The 15,657-nt window shown below is 39.9% G+C and overlaps 1 protein-coding gene across 2 annotated transcripts; it reads left to right on the forward strand.

Moving 5' to 3' along the window:
• The first annotated feature begins 330 nt into the window (after positions 1 to 330).
• LOC119882684 (myelin protein zero-like protein 3) lies at positions 331 to 15,203 on the forward strand. 2 transcript variants are annotated; one of them, XM_038692854.1, is made up of 7 exons: positions 334 to 551; positions 2,572 to 2,619; positions 2,725 to 2,891; positions 11,302 to 11,515; positions 12,932 to 13,088; positions 14,240 to 14,309; positions 14,554 to 15,203. In XM_038692854.1, exons 2-7 carry the CDS (start codon positions 2,610 to 2,612, stop codon positions 14,632 to 14,634), a joined length of 699 nt encoding a protein of 232 aa, XP_038548782.1. In that variant the 5' UTR covers positions 334 to 551; positions 2,572 to 2,609; the 3' UTR covers positions 14,635 to 15,203. The 2 variants fall into 2 exon arrangements, with proteins under 2 accessions (XP_038548781.1, XP_038548782.1); XM_038692853.1 differs by lacking the exon at positions 2,572 to 2,619 and having other exon boundaries at positions 331 to 551.
• Positions 15,204 to 15,657: the final 454 nt, after the last annotated feature.

A 15,657-nucleotide genomic window follows, 5' to 3' on the forward strand; every position in this document is an offset into this window, starting at 1 on the left:
TATTTTGATAAATGCTCAAAAACCTGAGTGGGGTACTGGGGTCCCCCAGAAATTTGGAGCATTAAACACTACATTTCTTGCCTTCTGAAGACATTTTCTCTTCCAATTTATGTTGGAAATGTCTTTATTTATATAAAGAGAAACAAAAAATTCAGCTGGCAGGGTAAAATTCATCAATATAAAAATAAACGGAATATAATACAGTAATCAGCAGCTTGTTTGTTGTTTTTTTGGCTTTTCATTCTTTATTTATTCCATTCTGTCCTTCTATAAAAGCTTGAAGGTTAGGCTACTTGTTTTGCTCCCAGTGTTCCAACAGCTCCACTTCCTGATACACCTGTTTGTCAGGTAGGCGTAGCGAGACACACGGAGTCATGACTAAATACGCTATGGGAGGAATTTTACTGAAGCTTTGACGCAACAATTTTTTTCCTCCTAAATCGTCATACGATTAAACCCGTTGTAACAACTTAAAATGCGTCGACCTCGCCAAGGGAATAAGGTTACCGTTCAGAATGTCGTTTTGCTGCTATATCTGGTCGGCTTATTCGGTAAGTAAACAGGCCACAGCTGCGCTTTCATGCCGCTGCTTCAACACAAGTTCAAACAGAGAGAAACTAGATCTAGCTCTGTGTAGGCTACACTGGTAATGTCATTTTCGATTAAAGGCGTCGACATTTACAGTTGGAATCTTAAGATAATTTAAGTTAATTCACTTTTAATAGTCCACGTTTCATTACAGTAGTCCATGAAAAGACCTACTAAAAGAAAGAAACTTCTACAGCTCCTTAAAGGCGAACGCCATGATTTAAAAAAACAAAACAAAAAAACTGCAGACCTCCCATGAGAATATAGAATGTGAAGTTGTTGAGAACTTAACTGCAGACACTTTTTAAGTCATATCCGTCAATTAATGATCGCATTTTGCGGGAATAAGTCAGAATAGCCTTTAGAAATCAGCTGGCTGCCCCTGTGGATACAGGTGCAGGCCACAATAATGACCGGCCAGTGTAAAAGCCAGGCTCGGAGGGATTCTGACAACTGGTATGCAGTGAGTTAAGACACTGTCTTTTTGCCAAGTACATTATAAACATAGCTCTGAACTGTGGGCAGTTGTTTGCCTCTCTTTGAAAGACTCTGGCCTGGTACAGAAGTAAAAAGATAAAGAGAGAGATACATACAGTAATGGCTTTTTGTGTATCACTGTACTGTAAATGTTGGACCAATTAATATCATTGTGGTTTTATATTTTATTAATAGCTATTACTTAACTTCATTTAGTTTTTTTTGTATTACATTTCTTCTCAGAGCAGTGTCTGCCAAGGCATACAAATGTTGCAACGTTTTCCTGCCAGGGTCACATCAGAACATTTCAAACTATCAGAATATGATGTTGTCTTCTTTTTGATTGTATCCAGACATGTTGCAGGAAGTAGGTGTCAACATGACCACTGATGATCTGCCAACATACCTATCCCACCACAAATTACTCTCATGTCCTCAAGTTCGAGAGCTGTTCAGCTATCAAGGCTCCTCTGCTTGATTTCAACTTTCATGAAGAGAAAGCTTTTTTTGAAGGTGTCAACTCGCTCACACCGGGGTCTTTGTCTATGAATCCGACTGGTCGCATGATACATTTTTTAGTTATAAGATAAACTTTGTACCTGGCTTTTGGGGTATCGGATAAAAAAGATTAGACACGCCAGCTGATGAGGCTTTTTACTTTGAAATGCAGGACTGTTTCATGTGCCTCCAAACCAGTGTATTGATGTCACTAATGTAATTATGATACCTTTTGTTTTTAGCCATGCTAGAGGTGTGGCTCTAGGGATAGCAATGTCACTCTGCCCACCAATTTAGACTGGGATATCTTGAAAACTTTTTGATGGATTGCTGTAGACCTTGGTGATCCCCTGGCTTGTCCTCTAATGTCACCATGAGGTTTACATCTTCCATTGAGTGACAGTGGGTTCTTGTGAAATTTGTTATCAGCTATTGAAGGGCCTATAAGGATACATTCTACCGACTTTAGCTATCTCCTGACCTTTAATCTAGTGCCACCATAAGGTCAACACTTTAAATTGGCCCAGGGCTTTAGCATTAGATGGCTTGGTGACGTTAGCATTACAAACTCACAGAGAAGCTAGCATGGCTATATACTCCAATGCTGCAAGTGATAAGTATTCAGTAGTTGCACTCCGGTCAGCATACATCCTGCCATAACAGTATTGTGAAGGAAAGGGGGGTGAAGTCATCTCTTTGTCAGTTTGTTGATTGTGGACAATGTCTTAGACCAGCTATCCTGGCGTGCTTGTCATGCCAGGATAGCCGGTCTAATCAACTGAAACCACATTTATTAATAAAAGTAACTTATTAATGACTCAATGTTACTAAATATTTTAAGGTTCTCTCTCAAAAGAAGCTGTCGGTATTCAGCTCTTGTTCATGGGTTCAGTCAGGAAGGTATCATTTGTTGCAGACACTGCTCTGGATGGCCTCCCTTGGCATTCTGAATGAAGTAATAACAATGAAACAACATCTAGTGACACAGGGACATTGTTTTACCTGCAGTTGAAGGCCATTGACAGACAGATGTGTGACAAACTTTCATGCCACGACGTAAGTGAATAAAATGTCACTCACAATGTGTCATACTTTCTCTTTTGTGTCACTCTATCATCATCTTTTCCCCCCAACTCTTTCTTTCTTACGTTTCACCTCCAGCCCTTTCCCCAGTCTCCTCCATCACAGTGAGTTCTCCAGCAGAGCTCCATGCATCTAAAGGGGATACAGTCACTTTGTCCTGCACTTTCACTTCCACCAGTAGGCCAACCAGTAAGATGACTGTCAACTGGTCTTATAGGCCCCAGAGTGGAGGAACGCCATGGACAGTGAGTATACATTTATCATAATTACTCTGAGAACTAGGCAGAATCATACACACTGTTGCAGCAGTTGTTAAAATGAACCTGAATATTTTAATTGAAGCTGCAATTGCTGTCCATTCAAAATGTGACTTTGTGAGAAAGAGAAGATGTGGGCGGAAACATTCTCCATAAAACACCTTTTACTGACTTGTTTGTGGATTTGATATATAAACCCACACTTTGAAAGGTAAATGTACAAAAGAACAAACTGTTGCTGGGTAGTCGATTGATGTAGAATGAACATCACTAGAGATCATAATTAACAACATGACAAAATACCACTTTCTTTAAAAACTATTTTATATTAGAATATTCTCATGGATAGTGGCATAGTGTCTATTTTCCCCTGCCTTGGTCTGGGATGTTTGAATTGTAAATTGAAAGATGTTATTGTGAAGTAATATTCATTGTCATTAACTACTTTTATTTTTTTTTAAATTAACCGGGTATTGATAGTTAAAACTTGTGGCTGTAAACATGTATTTTCTGAGATTTGCCTGCCCCACTCTCTTTTTGCTTTGTACTACACTCACCTAAAGGATTATTAGGAACACCTGTTCAATTTCTCATTAATGCAATTATCTAATCAACCAATCAAATGGCAGTTGCTTCAATGCATTTAGGGGTGTGGTCCTGGTCAAGACAATCTCCTGAACTCCAAACTGAATGTCAGAATGGGAAAGAAAGGTGATTTAAGCAATTTTGAGCGTGGCATGGTTGTTGGTGCCAGACGGGCCGGTCTGAGTATTTCACAATCTGCTCAGTTACTGGGATTTTCACACAACCATTTCTAGGGTTTACAAAGAATGGTGTGAAAAGGGAAAAACATCCAGTATGCGGCAGTCCTGTGGGCGAAAATGCCTTGTTGATGGTAGAGGTCAGAGGAGAATGGGCCGACCAATTCAAGCTGATAGAAGAGCAACTTTGACTGAAATAACCACTCGTTACAACCGAGGTATGCAGCAAAGCATTTGTGAAGCCACAACAAGCACAACCTTGAGGCAGATGGGCTACAACAGCAGAAGACCCCACCGGGTACCACTCATCTCCACTACAAATAGGAAAAAGAGGCTACAATTTGCAAGAGCTCACCAAAATTGGACAGTTGAAGACTGGAAAAATGTTGCCTGGTCTGATGAGTCTCGATTTCTGTTGAGACATTCAGATGGTAGAGTCCGAATTTGGCGTAAACAGAATGAGAACATGGATCCATCATGCCTTGTTACCACTGTGTAGGCTGGTGGTGGTGGTGCAATGGTGTGGGGGATGTTTTCTTGGCACACTTTAGGCCCCTTAGTGCCAATTGGACATCGTTTAAATGCCACGGCCTACCTGAGCATTGTTTCTGACCATGTCCATCCCTTTATGGCCACCATGTACCCATCCTCTGATGGCTACTTCCAGCAGGATAATGCACCATGTCACAAAGCTCCAATCATTTCAAATTGGTTTCTTGAACATGACAATGAGTTCACTGTACTAAAATGGCCCCCACAGTCACCAGATCTCAACCCAATAGAGCATCTTTGGGATGTAGTGGAACGGGAGCTTTGTGTCCTGGATGTGCATCCCACAAATCTCCATCAACTGCAAGATGCTATCCTATTAATATGGGCTAAAGAATGCTTTCAGCACCTTGTTGAATCAATGCCACGTAGAATTAAGGCAGTTCTGAAGGCGAAAGGGGGTCAAACACAGTATTGGTATGGTGTTCCTAATAATCCTTTAGGTGAGTGTATAATATAATATCTTGCAGGGTAAAATGACCCGTATTTCTGCCTGACATTGATCTGATTCTCGTTTGGCCAGATGGCACATAAAACCGTTTTGTTTTTTACCCTTATGTGGAGTTTGTGCTGGGAACCAGTTGTGTTTTGGTGTTAACGCACTCCATTTCGTTAGCTGGGATGTTGTCACTGTGGCTAACGTTCAGAAACTGTAGGCAAGAGGCTCAGGACCGTGCGTCACAGCCTACGCAAACCAATGGATTTCGCTGAAAATCCTGATTTCTTCACAGTAGAAGCTGCATACAGCCTGTTACAGGCCATTGAGAGATCAGGCATATGGTTCATTTTTATGTTAGGTTACAAACTTTTCACAAATAGATGAATTCATTTCATTTAAAAAAAAAACTAGATATACCCTCTTAACATTGAAGACCTGTTCACTGGACAGGTGTGTGACTTCCATTGCTTACTCTGTACGAACATGACTTGTTTGAATATCTGATTGTTTTATTTGCATTCTTGACCAACTTTACTTCTCATGATTTCTGAACCTACATGTACACGTGCACCCTGAAGCAAACCGCTGTTGAGGTAATGTCCAGGTTTACCGCATTTGCATTTCAGCCTGGTATTTGTGCCTTTCTGAGGCCTCCTGAGGAAATCCCAGCTGGTCAGCTACTATAATGCCCCTTCCTATATGCTGGTTTTGTGGTCTTGAAATGCGTTTGGATGTATCCGTTTCAACCCATAACTGCACTCATTCCTATAACCCCATGCACTCTGGGTTCAGTTTCAGTGACCAGTCCAGTAAAAATCCACCACATAATTTAAGCAGTTCCATTTGTACTTGAAGTTAGCTATCAAGTGTGGTTCTATGTAATTGCATTTGGACCATGGGAATCTATAGTGTGGTAGCTGCAATCCTATATGCCATCATTTCCTATAGGAGCACTCAGAGTTAAGTGGAGGCTAATGTTTTGTGGCTCAGCTGATATGGAGTGCTGTTGGTTTAGTCATTAAGATGCAGCTGTCTGGTATCAATCTGAGGGGGAGGAGAAGGAAAAAGGACTTCCCACATTGTGTGTGTGTGTGTGTGTGTGTGTGTAAAGGTGTGTCTGCTGCTACCTAAGAAAAGTCCACACCAGTGACTGTATCTCCTTTGACCCAGCCCAACTACTTTGTTTATCATAGATAAATAATGTGGGGCCCAATGATGGAATGAAGTCTGGAAGTTTTTGATTTTTACTTCTGAGCTTTCATTTACTTTTTATCCAATTCCATTAGCAGTTTTGGCTGGTTTGTTGGCCCCTGTGTCCCCAGTTGTATATCACACTGGGAAAGACCATCAATAAGCATGTGAAAAGCTCCATCAGAAAATATAATTTTGCAGCCAAAGCTTTAGTGTCAATCTGAATTGCTGCAGTGCTTCAGTGGCTTGCATAATTACCTCAGTCCTGATGAGAATTAATTTTGTAGATTGGAGAAGAGAGGCTGAATGTTCGTTCAAATATCATTGGGAGCTGATGGTAATTGGAGGATCTAGCAATTGAATTCTGCTGAATAATGCAAAAAAATCTATTATGATGATGATATAAAACTTCAGTTAGGCACTGTCCTCAAGTTTGTCAAGTCAGTGGAAGCTTTAAAAAAAAATTATCAAACACATTTATAGAATAGGTGGCCCCAGTTGAAAACAATCCAGCAGCCCAGCTGAGTTGCAGCATTTCTTGTGAGTTTAAAAAGATCATCAAGTCTAATATTTGTTTCTAGACTGAGCAGGCTCTTCTGTAGTCAGTGACTTCAAGCTGCTCTCATGTAGACGCTGCCAAATCCTCAAATGATCATCTGTGGATAACGGTGCAGGGAGATGGCTGGGGTTATCTCTGCAAGGCCTACAGTCAGTCTCAGTCTCTACAAAAATGCAGCTGATAGACGCACTGTTGTAAAACCATGAAACTGTACTGTATCAGTGTCTGTTATTGTTCAGGTGATTCTGTGCCTCAGTTTATTGAAAGGTCAATCAAATTTCTCAATGTTAACATTGTTCCTAGCATGTAAAATGGGTTAATAAAGAAATAAGAGCAAACGAGTGGTGTAATCAATACAAGATAACTGTAAGGAAATAGAAGAAGAGCAAACAAAGTGCATGTTAGAGGTTAGACAAAGTGTTCTTGGAAGAGATGAGTTTTCAAGAGCTTCTTGAAGTTGGAGAGGGACGCCCCCGCTCTGATGGCATGTGGTAGCTTGTTCCAGATGAGTACAACCAGGACTGAGCTTGCTTTGAGTGTAGGGATGGCAGAGCCAGAAGGAGCCTCAGCTTGTATTGTGGAGTTTAGGTAGATGGGTGCAGACCCCAAAGTCACTCTGTATGCAAGTCATTAGTGACTTGAATTTGATTTGGGAGGCCAGGGGCGTAGCCATTGGAGGTCAATGAGTAATGGAATGACAAAAGTCCTTTTGGGTGGATCAAAAACCAGACACGCTTCTGCGTTCTGGGTTTTAACGCACAAGCTGGAAGGCCTACTACAAGGGCATTGCGATTGAAGCAGGAGATAACCATGGCCTGTACCAGAAGCTGGGTGGCGTACTGAGTAAGGTAGAGTCTGATTTTTCCCTTATGTTGTGTAGAGCAAAGCGGCATGACCAAGAGACAGCGGAAACGTGGTCCTAGAAGGACAGATGGTCATCAATCATGACACCTATACCTGTAAGTTTCTCCCCACCCTGGTTGGAGTGTTGTGGTGGATAGATTGCTTGGCTGGACCAAGAATTCAGTCTTAGTGGTTTAGTTGAAGGTGGCAACCCTTCATCCATGCAGATATGTCGGTGCTCCTCACTGAGACGGTGGGTCATCTGGCCAGAAGGGTGGTGGTAATAGAAGCTATGCGAGCGATGATTGGCCCAGTAAGGTGGTGTGAATTGAGAAGAGATGGGGCCCTAACATAGAGCTTTGGGGTACCCCTTTGGAGAGGGTGTGAGAGGAGGACAATTCCAAATTTGGACACACATTTCAGTTTTAGCGAAAATTTTGCGAACACAGATTTTACTCTTTACTATTTTTCTTCATGTTTTCATAAACAGTATATTAAATACATACTTAGCATTTACATGATCTTTAGTATTTATTTTATTTTCATAGTGCATATATTTCACATTCTGTATATCAAACTTAAAATCTTTGTCTGAGTAAGCTCTGCTTCATTTATAGCTCTTAATATTGATACTAATACTTTCAGTTGTTAATGTGATCTAGTATTGTATGCAATAGTACAGAAGTAGAGTGTTACAGCAACTCTAGCGATTTTTAGGGAACTTTTTCTGGTAAATTGGGGAATTTATGAAAATGATTTTTACTGTATTGCTGACTTTATTTTGGATTTATTGCCTTCATTTATTTTCATGGACTTGGAAAGCTTGAATATAGGGCGAAGAAGAACTGATCAACATTTCACAGCAGTTGTTTAAATGGGGGTGGCATTGACAGGTGGAATCAGTTTTTTTTTTTTTTTTTTTATTACGAGAAAATACTGAAAAACATTCCAAAAACATTTCAGAAGAACAAAGAGCCACTACACTACACTACTTTTTTAAACAGGATACTATCACAAAGAGGCTCAGCTTCTTTGCTCACTTACATTTGTTACAAAGCACTCTATAGTCAAGATCTTCAGATAAAGAAACTTGAAACCTGATGTGGTACATCCTCTGAGTCTGTTAAGTGGGTTGAATTAATCTATACTACCTAAAGTAGTTTGTCCCCGATTTCTGAAAACTCTTGTTCTTTCGGCTGCTCCTTGTAGGGGTGGCCACAGCGGATCATCTGTTTTATCGTGCTGGCAAGCCTGGTCCTGCCCAACCCGGCATGGAGATCTGATGATCCGCATATTTGATTTGGCATAGGCTTTTAAAAGAAATGTTTACACTGGATGCCCTTACTGACGCAACCCTCCACACTTATCTGGGCTTGAGATCGGCAATAAAGAACACACTGGCTTGTGTATGCCCGGTGGGACAACCCGGGGTTCAGTGTCTTGCTCAATGACACTTTGTCCTGCGGACAGGCAGAGGTGGGCATCAAACCCCCAACCCTGTGATCAGTGACGCCCCGCAAAAAGACATTCGCAAAACCTGGGGCAATAACAAACTAAGTACTTAGAACAAATATGTAGAAACATGGCAATAATGCTTAAAATGTTATTTTTATTAAACAAAAAATGAGGAGATGCATTTAGATCTGCATAAAAATGTATGTTTAATGTGGATTAAGGAGGAAGTCACTTAAATCAGTCTGCATTTCTCTATAAATAAATAAGTTATTATTACAGTCATCTGTGGGCCACAGCTGCTTTATATGGTATGAATAGCTCCTCCCAATTCAGTTCATTAAATCCTTGCAGCCATCTGAAGGCAGCAGGACAGATATGTTGATAAATCTCCTGTCTCTGATTGAAGAAGTGCTGCACCAGAGAGCAATACACGGCGTCCACTGTGTTTACCTTCATTAAATCATGAGCAAATGACACCAGGCTGATACAGAATAACCACACACACCTCTACACACATCAGACTGGTCTGGTATTTTGCCTGTTAATGCAGGAAAAGTCAGATTACCGGAGCCCATTAACTTTGTTTAAAAATAAATAAATAAATAAAAAATCAGCTCTTCATATTTAATTTTAAATGTGTTATGAAGAAAATTATGCTGTGTCACATTTTAAAATATCATTGGACCATTTACCAAATGAAATACAGTAGAATTATGACTGAGATAGTGTCAGATTGATGCGACCATATAAATGGCTTCACCAAACATTTGTGTATTATTAACATAAAAAATCACACCGTAAGCCTGCATAAGGCTGCAGATTTGTGTGGTGTGTTTATGTTGTGCTGCTTTGCACCATCCAGACGACAACATGATTTCCTGGAGCTGTTGTCAAAATGCATCACTGTGATTGGCACAGCTGTTTCACAGCTATGTGACTTGCTGAGAGCAAAGTATTTAATCACCACACCCTCAATTGTATTATTCCTCTTCAACCAGCCCTTTTGCACTTTGTGCTACTGCACATACTTGGGCCTAAATAGCAGGTGCACTCGGAGACGCCCACACAGTCTGTGCACTCAAGACTTATGTCTTTGTGCTTGCATGATTAAAATAGGGCCCTCTTAGGTCTAACATTATAGGAGCTGCATGAATTGCCTGGATGCAAAAACATCCATTGTGTTTTTAGAAGAAATTGATAATTCCCCTCTGCTGTGCTTTGAGAGTAGAAATGAAGGCCATGCAGCTCTGATCTTATCCTGCAAATATAAAAGCCTCTTGATGTCTTCATGTTCCTTATCGGACTGAACCAGCTCAGTACAAAATGTAGTTGGGAAGAGTAATGACTGGCAACTCATATCTTGTGACTGTTTACTAATTATAATTCTTAATCTTAATGAAAAGGCTTCTTTTCTGGTCTAGTTGACATTTTTTTCCCTCTTCAGCCATTCAAGTTGTTGTATTTTGAAGTTGAATTCCAAAATGTCCATGTCAGTTGAAATGTTGTCTTTTCATTTTCAACGTATTGTACAAAGTCTTACTGTACTGTAAGTGTGGGATGCAATGTGGATGTTGGGCAGACTGCAAGTTCTGCAGTCCATTCATTCATACCTGGGTCAGTTCCACTTCCTCTTACTACTTCTTACTTTGCCACATGTTTTTTTAGGGTTTCATTCAAATAAGATGTCTAGAAAGTGAACTAAGGCTAAAACCACAACATAAGACATAATTCGGCACATCAACAGTTTCTAGGACGAACAGAGAAAGATGAAAGCAAATATATTCAGAATCAACCCCTCTCTCCTCTTGCTCCTCTGTCAAATCATCTGTCAATTTCCTGTTTATATGTTTCTACCTTCAGATTTTTGTCCACTCTGGTTACTGGTGACTAACCAGGGTGTCATATAAATTATGCTGTAGTATTTCCACATTTTTATTCCCCCTTCTCCACCCACACACAACACACTCATACTCTGGATGTCGTGTTTTGGAGAGTTCCGGGTCAGCTTGACGTGGGAGTAATAACAAGATGGAAGAAGTTTTGTTGTTAAAAAGTAACTTATGTGGTAAATGTTAAAGTAAAGGACATCTGTAGTTCAGATTTTCTCTCGTCAAGACCCATGCACACACATGAAATTCTTTGCCTTGTGCTCGATCAGATTTTTATTCAGATTTCTTAGATTGAACAGGGAGACCTCATCACTCCGCTGTCAACAATATTGCCAAAAGAAAATGTCCCACCGCCATCTGTCTCACCACCTGTTGCTCCAGACATTTTCCCTCAAGCAGAAAAATGATAAGATAGATTAAGCAGTATATGAATAAGGGAACTGAGTTACAGTTAATTTAGATTGTGCCCTCCTGATGAGAGGAGATAGTGAGATAGCAATCAACATTTCTCTTCCGTGAATCTAACCTATCCAGTTGTGTTAGTTTACTAATACCATGAATTCTGTGTTTTTTTTTTTTTCTTTTTCCTTCCAGTACCTCATTAGATATATTTTTACACCCTTGCTCTAAGTCACACACTATTTAACCACAGATCAGTCGGTTTCATACCAATAACATATATTTTATTTTATCCTCTCTCATCTCTCTCCAGTTTTTCCACTTCTCCTCGAAGGCGTTCCCTCCACAAGACGGTCAGTTTGCTGGTCGTATCCGTTGGCAGGGAAGCCCGGCGCGTGGGGATGCCTCCATCTCTCTTATCAACGCCACATTGAACGATAATGGGACCTTTACTTGCGCAGTCAGAAACCCTCCTGATGTCCACGGTTCCCCGACTTCACACACTGTACTCACTGTCTCACCAAAGGGTAAGATAGTGCACATACACCAAGCGGGGCCCGTTTCTGCATATTTAGCCATGTACATTTTGACTTTCTCCAACTCTTCGGTTGTGCACACACTTGAATGCATGCAACATAACAGTGGTATGACCCCATTCACATGCACGTTCTGAGGTGTAATCATCTTTATCCTCTTCAACGTGTGGTTTTTTAAAAATCCCTACCAGTGGTTGTGCTGATTTCACCGCAGGTGGCTTTTCTCATAACTAGTTGTGCACTGCGTGTAAACAGAGACAGGGATGAAGCTTAAAAGCCACTAGCAGCCACAAAAAAAAAAAAAAAAATATATATATATATATATATATATATATATATATATATATATATATATATATATATATATATATATATATATATATATATATATATATAATTTATTTTTAGATAAAAGTTTAATCCAAATGTCTATTTCATGTTTGTGTAAGCCTGCCATGATGTTAGCAATACTGGCTCATAAATATTGCCTGCTTCAGGTGTCTGTACTGTAGATGGTTAGAAGCAGGAATATAGTGGAGGGTAACTCATCAGATCGAAGTGATACAGACTGACCTAAATTTGTCATCATACCAAGAATTATTAAACTAATGAAATATAAATGATAAACAGGGGTTCTTTAAATCAATAGTTATCAAGTACATTTTGGGAAATATACTTACATGCTTGTCTTGCCGTGAGTTAAAATAATTTCAGGCAGCAAGCAGTTACTGCAGCGTCAAGAAAACTGCTGCTCTTGTGAGCGAGCACGGTTCTTCATACAAAAATAACAAAGTGCACCTACCAGTGCTTAAAGGCTACTAACTAACACATTATGTCTTATTTGTTTATTTCCTGGCTGGGAGACTCCAGAAAGACAGCCAAGAGGAGTCCAGCACACGACCAAATAACCCCATGTGTAATGGCGAAGTGTTGTTTTTAAACTTCGTTTTTTTTGTACAGATTAAAAGATATAAGAAGAGATACGGTTAAATAATGAGCTTTGGAGGTGCTGTAAGGCACCTTTAGACAGAGCCAGGCTAACTGCTTCCCCTTGTTTCCAGTGTTTATACTAAGCTAAGCTGCTACTGGCTTCATATTTACTGTACAGACGTGAGAATGGTACCAATGTTTTGATCTAACTCCTGGCAAGAAAACGAAGATACGTTTCCCAAAATGCTGAATTATTCCTTTTAAGGAGAAGACTTTTTTTCTATATTCACAATAGTTTTGTTGTTAGTTTTGTTTTAGTGGTTGTCAACAACAGCAACAACCGCATAATTTACTGTATTAGTTGTATACACATGTCTGTGTAATTAATGCTTTTGTGAGTATGGCATGACGTCATGTGTATCTGTGTTCATAAACATCTTGTCAGTGTGTCTAATGACCTCACATCCTACTCCACAGTGCCCAGCATTCGCTTCTCTGATGTTGCGGTCCTCCTCGCTTTCATCCTCCTCCCCTCCGCTCTCATCACCCTCATTCTGATTGGACGGATGCTCTGTCCCAAGAAACAGCACAACCAATCAAAGGCCTACAGATCACCCATAGAGGTCACTGAGGGGTGAGTAGATTTATTCAACCAGTCACTGCTGTGGCTCTCCTGGGGGTAATGATAATGATCGCAGGTTTGATGGTTGTAAATGTGCTTTTGGATTGCTAATTTGTTGCAGGTTAAGAAGGTTTTAGTTAAAGGTTTGATTTCAGGTGTGCTTGTTGTAGAAAGATGCTATGAACCAGTAAGCAATGAAGTCTGCAATTAACTCATCTACATACTGCTTTATACTTTATAGTGTGCGCGACTCCCTGTGGTTTGAAGTCACGCAGGACCTGGATATTGTTCTTTTGATTCATGTAATACAGGAATATAAATGTTAAATGAGGCAATGCTGCTCCGTAATACATTCTTAACTGAATGCATAAATTACACTGACAGGTTTTTGTAAACAATGAGCTGCAACTCAAGTTCACTTTAGACCCATTTTTTTTGGTTTTGATTATTGAAAGAAATGCCTGTCGATTTTTGTTTTGAACATTCTGTAGCCATTTTCTTTATTATTACTACATTGAGATTCTAATGTCTAACCTGCAGCATTACCAGCATCTCCCCTTTGTTCTCTTCACTTAGAGTTCCCAAAACCACTATAAGAAGACCCTGTTTACTGTAGACTGCACTCAAGGATCTTCTGACAGCAGGAAACACAACACTTAAAAAAAAAAAAAAGAAAAAAAAAGAAAAGTGAAGTAAAATAGTGTTGCATTAGGGGAAATATGCTTATCTCTTTGTTGCAGAGTGTCAGATGAGAAGATTGTAGCTGGAGATAGCAGCCGATTACCTTAGCTTAAGATCAAGACTGGTCAAGAAATGGTCCAGCTAGCCTGGCAGTGTCCGAGGGGAAACAATCTCCACCTTCCAGTCACTCTAAAGCTCACTAATTAATATGTTCTATCTGAAAATGACATTTTGTGGTTTTACAGGTTGTTATTAGCAGTTTCCCCCTGTTTTCAGTCTTTATGCTAAGCTAAGCTAATTGGCTGCTGGCTCCAGCTTCATATGGGCAGACATGAGAGTAGTATTGATCTTGATAATTCTGGTCTTATCTAGTCTATGTTTAGAGTATGTGAATACGGTGTAACAGAAAAGCCTTTTCATGGTAATTGTGTGTCATTATTGTCATTAGTGACCATCTTAACTGTCCATTCTGCATTCATCAGAGAGGAATATGGCGTCCATCCACCGGGGGCCAAAGGAAAGAAGGCGACATGCTGTGACCTATATCTGATGGTACAGTGCAGAACGTTTCATTCTACCACACCATCTTCCAACCCATGAATAACTTAGAGACATGTCTGCCATATCCGTTTCACGTTTAATTTTACATACCCTGTATGTCTTACAACAGGACTTGAGGGCTTATCAAATATTGATTTATTTTTTTCAATGTACTTGTTTTGGGTCTGGGTCTGTGTTTGTGTCTCTTTGTCTGGCTGTAGCGTCACCTGACTGTCTCGTTTTCTGCTCTGTCCAGGACTCAGAGGATGAAGATGAGTATTACAACCTACAAAAGAGGCCTTCCGTGGAGGAAGGCCATGTTGAGTCTCAGTGCTAGGGAACCCTGCTGGTTGGGAGATGTAACTGCAAAATCTGGACCTACTGAATCTAATTCTGGATTCATGTCTTCTGTGCCACAGTCAACCACAAACCCAGTCACTTTGGTGATTATTTTTTTGCGGCGATACGCATCTCCATAGTTATATATGTATATACATTATAAAATATGGCAATCATTTGATTTACATTTGGCCTACAAGCTCATGAATTCTACAGTTTTCTACCACTGAGCTGCAGAGGTCTTAATTCCTACATTTTAGAGCTTGTGGTCTGGATGAGATATGATTTGTTTATTCTGTCTGTACAGGTAAGCAGCTGGTGTCATTCGGTCAGTTACCATCTGACCCTGAACATCCAAACACAAACACACGGTGTATATTTTTTTTTATCTTGATGATTTATATGTGTCACTTTGTTATTTGTGAAGGAGATGGATGCGTTTTGTCTAATTTATTGCTTGTGTCAGAGCAGCTGTTTGAAATGTGTTGATGTCTTGGTTGAGTTGTAGTGGAACATTTCTGTTTGTATCCTTTAATATTTGGACTAAATAAATTGTTAAAGAACAGACTCTTTTGGCTTTGTAAGAGGATGACTACATGACTTAAAAAAAAAAAAAAAAAAAAAAGCTTCCAGCAAGTTAATAAAAAAGGATTTGATCATTAAATTGATGCAATTTTGCTAACAACCAGAGGCAATTTGTGTAGAGCTGATAGCATACGGCCACCATTTCCTCCTCTCCTCTCTTTGTTTGGTTCCCTTGCACTATTCATGAATGTTGTTGAATATTCCTTTTTAAAATCTCTCAGGACAGGCTGGAGCTGCAGAGCTTCAATCACAAATTGTGGCAGCATCTGTTTCATCTACACAGTCGTGGGAGTCGCGAGTAATAAAAAGACCTTATAAAAACTCGCCAATGAAACATACAAAACGATAAGTCCTCATTCTGTCTCATTTCTTTTCTATTTCTCATTCGGCTCATTCATGGCCTCTAGGTTTTAATAATTCACACAGTGCTATGGTG

Source organism: Micropterus salmoides, unplaced genomic scaffold (genome assembly GCF_014851395.1).
Source record: "Micropterus salmoides isolate LMB-PRFRI ecotype aquatic unplaced genomic scaffold, ASM1485139v1 Ms_hic_scaffold_3, whole genome shotgun sequence".
Classification (NCBI taxonomy): Eukaryota; Metazoa; Chordata; class Actinopteri; order Centrarchiformes; family Centrarchidae; genus Micropterus; species Micropterus salmoides.